The sequence below is a fragment of the Anoplophora glabripennis genome, unplaced genomic scaffold (assembly GCF_000390285.2).
Source record: "Anoplophora glabripennis isolate ALB-LARVAE unplaced genomic scaffold, Agla_2.0 scaffold14, whole genome shotgun sequence".
Lineage (NCBI taxonomy): Eukaryota > Metazoa > Arthropoda > Insecta > Coleoptera > Cerambycidae > Anoplophora > Anoplophora glabripennis.
In genome coordinates, this window is record NW_019416352.1 from 1,558,658 (window position 1) to 1,567,314 (window position 8,657).

General features: G+C 33.0%; 1 protein-coding gene across 1 annotated transcript in view; it reads left to right on the forward strand.

Moving 5' to 3' along the window:
• LOC108904045 overlaps window positions 1-6,756 on the forward strand; it is a 65,839-nt gene extending 59,083 nt beyond the window's left edge. Inside the window, exon 9 of the mRNA XM_018706420.2 lies at window positions 6,548-6,756. Coding sequence (XP_018561936.1) covers window positions 6,548-6,579 — 32 coding nt within the window. The 3' untranslated portion in view covers window positions 6,580-6,756. The remainder of the gene's footprint in view (window positions 1-6,547) is intronic.
• Window positions 6,757-8,657: the final 1,901 nt, after the last annotated feature.

The following is an 8,657-nucleotide window of genomic DNA, read 5'->3' on the forward strand; positions in this document are numbered from 1 at the left end:
TTTGGAAGTTCCGAAGAATAAGCGAGAAGAAAATAAAATTTAATAATAATAAACATAATTCGGAACTGATAAGTCTCTGTCCAGTGCGTACACCTATGTTTTCTTTGTTGTTGACGTTTTTGTTTTTTTTTGCCTTCTCACAAATTTATGAAACTGAAGAGAGGGGAGTGTCGTCAAAATCCGGCCGCTGCTTCTCGCTTATACAAAGACCGACTTCATCAACAATATTGCACTTTACCCACTAATAAACCACCCTGTCCAGGGTATTTCAGGATTAAGTCGACAAATTTTAAGGATATTCCTCATAGAAAAATAAGAAAAATATCAAGGATAATTTTTTTTCCAGAGACGCTTCATTTTCGAAATATAGGGCGTTAAAGATTTATTTTTTTAAAAATTCGAATTTTTTTAAATAACTTCTAAATGAAGAAGGCTATTTAAGCCAAATTTGGCATGACACATCTTCTTATAAGATACCATTTTCCCATAGAAGTAGAAGTCCCGCAAGCAACCAGTGGCGGAGTTATGGGCACCCAGACTCATTAAATTATAAAAAAAATGAATACGGATCTACTGAAAATAAAAAATGATGCTGTTTTTAGATAAAACAGTGTGTTATTGACAAAAAGTGTACATTCACTTTTTTTCCTAACTCTTATAGTTTCATGGCAAAATTGATTTTTCGGAAGGGTGCTTCTGGATTCTGTAGATAAACTTTAAAATGAACCTCAACAAAAATTTTCGAGTAGGCTGCTGTCAAGCAATGTTAATTTGACGTTTTAAATTTTATTTTGCGAATTGTTGCATAAATTATCCATTAGATAAAGCGTTCAAACTAATAATAAAAACAAGTTTAATTATGCCGTCCATATTTTCGAACAATGAATATGCTGATATGGTCTTTATAACGAGCGTTCAAATAAAAACGTGGTCAAGTTGGTTCTGAAAATTTGGACGTAGGGCGTAGCGTATAGCAAATGAACTTAAACGTCATCTGTCAAAGCGCTATATCGCCGCTATCAATTTGAATATTTTCGTTTTAAAAAGCGTTTAAAATGGTGTTTTCTCAAGAACAAAAAGTGTTTATCATAGAGTCCTACTTTAGAAATGGACGCAAGATTGATGGAATATGGAAGTATTCTATTGAGGAATGTTTTATAGAATTTCAAAATCAATTTCCCGGCGTTGTTGAGTGCAAAATTTTTCAAAGTGCAGTTCAGCGTTGTGTTAATGTTTTTCGTGAAACGGGCAGTGTAACAAGAAAAGAAGGAAGCGGCCGACCTAAAAAGCGGACTGAAGAATTAAAAGAAAATGTCCAACAAATAATGGAAAATGCGCCAACAACTTCTGTACGTGTTTTATCACAAAAGTTGGGAGTATCAGTCGGTACCTGCCACACAGTGTTAAAAAAAGATTTGCGATTGTTCTCCTATCGTTTAACTTGTCAGCAAGAACTTCATGAAGTTGATTTTCCGCGACGGGCTGTATTTTGTGAATGGTTTTTAAACAACTACGGTGAACTTCATAATATCACCTTTTTTTCTGATGAAGCCTGGTTTCATTTAAGTGGTTACGTAAACTCACAGAATATGAGAATGCGGTCTTCTGAAAAACCAGATAACTTTTTTGTCGAGGGCCCTCTACACGCTCAAAAAATTGGAGTTTGGTGTGCTCTCAATCGAAGGAGGATTTATGGACCTATTTTTTTTAATGGTACTCTTACTGCGCAAAGGTATAGAGAAGAAATTATCGCTTCTTTTGTTAACCAGCTGGAAGAAAACGAAATTACAAACTTTTACTTTCAACAAGATGGCGCAAGGGCACATACGGCAGGCGAGACGATGAATATGTTCAGGGAAGTTTTCCAAAATCGACTAATAAGTTTCAATGCTGAACATGAATTTCCACCGAGGTCATGTGATATTACGCCGTGTGATTTCTTTTTGTGGCCTTACCTTAAAAACACTATTTTTGAACTGCCTATTCCTGATTTAAACCATCTGCAGGCTCGACTTATAGACAAGATTCGTGAAATTAACAATACCCCGAGCATCTTAGAAAATGTCTTTAATTCTTTGAGGAACAGGTGTGAAAAGTGCTTGGAACAAGGAGGGGGACACTTTCAGCAGCTGCTTTAATTTATGTTATAACAAGGAGGGGGACACTTTCCGCAGCTCCTTTAATTGTTTGTTATTGTTATCACGATTATCCTTTAAAATAAAGTTATATAGTCATTAACGTTATTGAAACTGACAGCTGCAATACAGCTCGTTGAGAAATGAGGTTATGTTGGTCGCTATAAGCTACTCCCTACGTCCAATGTGTTAGAGCCAACTTCGACCACGTTTTTATTTGAACGCTCGTTATATGGTTTTTGTGATGGAAATGCCACGGCGGTTCGCCGTAAATATGCAGTAAGATTTCCTCACCGTAGGCTACCAGCAAAGGAAACATTTCCAACGACATTCAAACTGGATCTTTCGGTATTCCAACTTATGCTGATGGACATTTTGCCTCACTTCAGGACGAAGTAAGATCGAATATTATTTTAAACCATTTCGATGAAAATCCATCCACGAGTGTCCGAAAATCTAGCTATGAGCTGGGTATTTCGTCAAGTTCCATTTGGAGGTCTCTTCGGGCTGGTGGACGCCATGCTACCATATCCAGCGTGTGCAACATTTATTGCCTCAGAACATACGATGCAGGCGCGTGTTTTGTGACTGGATTTTAAACCAAGAGAATGATGACCAGTTTTACGCAAAAAGTAATGTGAACAGATGAGGCAACATTTACTCGAAGGGGAATTTTAAACCAAAGGAACAGCCATATTTGGTCCACGAGAATCCACGGGCGGTAAGGGAACATATTTTCAGAATGAATTCCAATGTAACGTATGGTTGGGTGTGTTGGACAACACCATAGTTGGTCCCCACTTCCTTCCGCATCGGTTAAATGCTGACATGTTTACCGAGTTCCTTGAAAATGGTTTTCAAGATCTGTTAGAAGATGTTCCGCCTAATACTTGAATGAACAGTTGATTTCAACTAGATGGTTGTCCTGCCCATTTTGGTAGAGGTCCTAGGGAGTGGTTAAACATTAATTATCCCAGCAGATGGATTGGTCGTGTAGGACCTGCAGCGTAGCCCGCACGTTCACCGGACTTGACACCGATGGATTATTTCGTTTGGAGTGCTGTTAAATAAAAAGTCTACGAGGTGCCAGTTGATACCCTAGAAGATCTAAGACAGCGAATAGTCCAAGCGTGTCGAGAATTAACTTCAATTCAGTGTCGATCGGCCACTACCGCCATAATTAGAAGATGTCTACAGTCCGGAGGCGCCCATTTTGAACAAAATATTTTTTTAATCATTTCATTTTTGATTCACTTTTCGCTTTGTGTTGGTATAATATTAATTGGTAATTTTTTGGTTGTTTCAATTTAGAAAGAAATTTTCATGTATTGTTTGCCATCTTATTTTATTTAAAAGTACACAACACAAGTAAATGAAGCGAGGGGCGATCCGCTGATGTAATCTTCGTACGTTTGCCCTGGAATCTTATGTAATCGTTTCTGAAATCTTTGCAATCTCCGTGTAATTAAGACGTTTTAATATTTATCTTTTTGAAATTTTGTAATCATGTAAGAATCTCTTTGAAATTGAAATCTATGAAATTTTATCTGTAATCTACGTAATCGTATCTGTAATCTATGTAATCTCTCTGTAATCTACGTAATCTTATCTGTAATCCTCGCTGTAATCTATGTAATCAGCTAATGAATTTCGTCGATGTAGTCGTTATACAATGCCCCCCTACCTCAATTTCCAAAGGATGCCACAGAAACCTATATAGTGTGATTGGTGTGTTCCGAAGGGCAGTCCTCTAAGGAAAAAATATACGAAGATTACAAAATTTCTGAAATCACTTGTAATGTATCTGCAGATTTTAATATCAGTTCAAAAAAGATTACAGTAAATTACAACAACAATATCTTTCAACAGATTACAAAACATTTCAGGAGATTTCAGAGTTATTTTAGTAGATTTCAATGATTATTTAAGATTTCAATAGGATTATTAGAAATTAAAAGAAGATTTCAAAATTTCTTAAGTTTTGAATGTCCATTTGAACAAAAATAATTGAATTAACTTCAAATGTCATTCATTTCATTCATTAACAATAGTACTTTGATTAAGAATTTCCAGTATCAGGCATTTTTTGGGCAAAAATTGTAACATTCTGATTAAGCTTTTGTTGGAATGAACGTTAAAAACTTTTTATCATGACAAAAATTATAATGCTATTTTGAAAGTAGGTAAATATTTTCCCAAAAACTAAATAAAAAATATATTAAGCTTTTATTAATACTTGCATTTAATAGTTTACTTGTATACAGCGTGTTTAAAAAAGACGCGGCAATATTTAAGGGAGTGATTGCCTAGGTCATTTTATAAAAAAGGGTCCTATAAACATAGGTCCGCAAACGCTTCGTTACCGATCTACAGAATGTGAAATTTCATTAAAAAACAGTAAAAATTAAATTTCTCTAAAACGCAGCCCCTTATTATTACCTACTACAAACAACAGTATGTACCACATTTCAAAAATCAATCAAATTTGATAATTTGAATTTCTTTGTTCAATAATTTAAATTTCTCAATTAAAACAACATTGGGTTTAGGTGCGCAATAAAATGTTTTTTATTTTTTTACTCAATAACGGTGTGACGTACGGTGCGTATAATCTGAGGAAAGCTTTCTTCTTCATAATTGAACAAGGAATTAAAAAATTATATTTTTAGAAAAACCAGCGGGGTCCTATTTTTTTCATTAAAAATAGCTAGTCACTGGTAAGACTAAAAAATCGTTTTGTATTGCAAAGTACGCGTCTGCCATAGCTATTGACAGGCCTAAAATTTCATTATAATATCAAGAGGTTTTGGAGAAATTTAATTTTTACTGTTTTTTTAATGAAATTTCAACATTCTGTAGATCGGTAACGAAGCGTTTGCGGACGTATGTTTATAGGAACTTTTTTTTATAAAATGATCTGGGCAATCGCCCCCTTAAATATTGCCGCGTCTTTTTTAAATACACTGTATACAGGTAAAGTATTAAATACAAGTGTTAATAAAAGCTTAAAATATTTCTTATTATTTATTTTTTGGGAAAATGTTTATTTTATGTTACTTATTTTTTTTTTATTTTTATTAGTTTATTGGATTATTATATTTTTATCTTTCAATAAAAATATATACTTACCTACTTTCAAAATGGCGTTATCATTTTTGTCATGACAAAAAGTTTTTAACGTTCATTCGAACAAAAACTTAATCAGAATGTTACAATTTTTGTAGTACTACTGTTAATGAATGAAATGAATGACAGTTGAAGTTAATTCAATTATTTTTATGCAAATGGACATTCAAAACTTATTGTAATCTTCCCGTATTCCTTGAAACCTTATTAAGAAATTTTGAAATCTTCTTTTAATTTCTAATAATCCTATTGAAATCTTAAATAATCATTGAAATTTACTAAAATAACTTTGAAATCTCCTGAAATGTTTTGTAATCTGTTGAAAGATATTGTAATCTTGATTTTTTATTTGAAATTTGTAATCTTTTTTTAATTGATATTGAAATCTGCAGATACATCACAAGAGATTTCAGAAATTTTGTAATCTTCGTACGTTTTTTCCTTAGCGGATCGCCCCTCGAAATGAAGTGACTACAAACCGCCTGAAAAAATTTAGGAGTATTGCAAGGGTCGTTACGTTGTCGCATTATGACATAGTCACATTAGATGTTAGGTACTTAAATATTTCTATTGTTTTTATAATTTTTTTTTCTAAAAAAAACACCCTATATCTCAAAAACGAAGAGCATCTCCTAAATAATTTTAATACTATTGGTTAAACCCAAGGGAAGGGGAGACAAAAAGGCTTATTTGACTTACATATACACGAGACTAAGACCAATTTTAATAGGCACTATATTTTTTTAGGTTTTATAAGGAACGTCTTCCTAAAGAAGCACCCTTCCGAAAAATCAATTTTGCCATGAAACTATAAGAGTTAGGAAAAAAGTGAATGTACACTTTTTGTCAGTTCTATCTAAAAACAGCATCATTTTTTATGTTCAGTAGGGCCGGATTAATTTTTTTCATAATTTAATGAGTCTGTGTCCCCATAACTCCGCCACTGGTTGCTTGCGGGACTTCTACTTCTATGGAAAAATGGTATCTTATAAGAAGATGTGTCATGCCAAATTTGGCTTAAATATCCTTCTTCATTTAGAAGTTATTTAAAAATTTCGAATTTTTTTTAAAATCTTTAACGCTCTACATTTCGAAAATGAAGCGTCTCTGGAAAAAAATTTATACTTGATTTTTTTCTTATTTTTTTATGAGAAATATCTCCTTAAAGTTTGTCGACTTAATTCTGAAACACCCTGTATAATAGAATTTCCCCTACAAACAAACTTGACTGTTGTCTTGAACTGTGCTTTTTTGTGTACCTCTAAAATATCTCTTTCACTTTTCAGGGTGTCCTGTAGCGAACAGCCGAGGCTTATAGTTACTTTTTAATTTTTTTTTATAAAATGTACAATGCCAAAAACTTTGTAAATTGTTTTTATTATAAAAGAAAACATACATTTCGTATTATATAGTTTAGTACTTATTTCATAGATATTACATTAGTTAGATGTTTGTAATGCTCAAAGAACGTTTAATTGTATTTTATAGATAGATTATTTATTTACCGTAAAAATATTAATATTTATAATGTAAGTTTATGTAAAGAAATAAATGTCTTATGTATAGCATTTTGTTTATGAAGTTTTTATACGTATTTTTTCTCTCTACCTTCAGGCATTCCATATATTTTTCCGAAGTCAAATGATGAACCAATAATTTCAAGGTATGTACCAGGCTCGGTCGCTAAGCAGCAACTGGGCATTGAAATATTTGAAAAACTTGTTCCCATATTTAATTAGCCATACCCATAAACAGGTGTGATCGAACTAAACGTGGAGATGATAGAAATGTATACGCTCAGTTGAAGAATGCGAGCGCGGCCAAAGGAAAACGAGCACAGTTGTATTGGGCTTCTGGGCAATAAATCACAGCAGGTGACAAGTGATTCATAAATTGCCTAGCAGTGCAGTGCAGCAGTGCGGAATTTGGTGTGAATCAGGCAATTTTAATTTATTATAGGCACCTTCTATCAATCATTCATATTACAATTGCTAAAGGGAGAAATAAGAGGGATATTTTGTTTACTAATATTATCACAACATGGCATTTTGGAGGCCTTTTGAAACGGAACAAAACGAAATTTACCACCAATATAATAAAATTGTTTGAGGACATAAATAATTAAAATATGTTGTTGACTAAATGAACATATAATAGAAATTTTCTGCACATTATATAGGTACAAATTATTATAAATTTTTACCTTTTACGCCTATGAAACTCATTAAATTTTATTACCAGAAGTTTTTTTGCATATTCAACTGACTTCGGAAGGACTACACCTTCTAGATTTTTAAACTGAAATAAAAATAATACAATTGAAATATAAGTCTGTATAAAAAAAACTGTTCGGCAAGATATTGGTTTTAATTGACGTTGATTGGGGCTGAGTAGGCAGACTTTTTAATAAAAAATCGTTTAAAGTGATTGATGTTTACTACGTATACAAAGAAAATCATTCGAATGTTTAGTCCAACAAACTTTTTAAGGATGTATCCCAATTTTAATGGGCCACACTGTATATGGAAGATAAAAATATCACCATATTGGTACTATCTTTTATCAGTTCAAATATTACAATAATAAATAAGAGGCTATTATTCTAAGGTTAAACGATATCCTAACGACGTGATTCCAACGAGGAACATCCTGTCTTATAACAAAGATTAAACATATACAGGGTGTCCCGAAATCAGGGAGCAGTATTTCTATAGGGTGTTCTATGTCGAAAGAGATTACTTTATCTTTATATAAAGGTGGGTCCAAAAATTCTTCCTAGGGAAGTTATAGCCACTTAAAGGGGCCACTCTGATCATGTTTTTTTCTAAATAATTCCGAATCCAATTGAGATAAATTTTTGGAATTTGGTAACTAGCTTAACTCTTGCGTGCTCAGTCCGCTACTAAAACGAAATTTACAAAATTTCCTCGTCGCCACTGTGATGGCCTCGTGCATCTCACAACTTGTTAAGTACTAATTATAATTCATATAAACGGTGTTTCCAATATTAACATATACAGGATGATTCATTAACAATGGGAAAGTCGAAAGCTGAAGATACTATACGTGAAATGGTGACCATTGGCGCAAACATCCGAAAGTTGATAATTTCGGAAATAGCTACATGGTGTTGAAGGTTAAAATTTCAAATCGTTTTTTTGCGATTATTCTGAAAATATGTAGGTTAGGAACTTGAAAATTTGTGAAACTAAATTTTTTTAGACGACGAATAAGATGCGTGTTGTAATTTCAGCATTGCTCATAGAGGGCGCCACTTACGACCAATTTTACCGAAAATTAAGTTAATAATTTTTTACCCTGTATTTTTCCATTAATTGTGTATTCTTGTTTCATTTCGGTATCTCGATCCGTTTTCGAGAAAAATCGATTTAACGA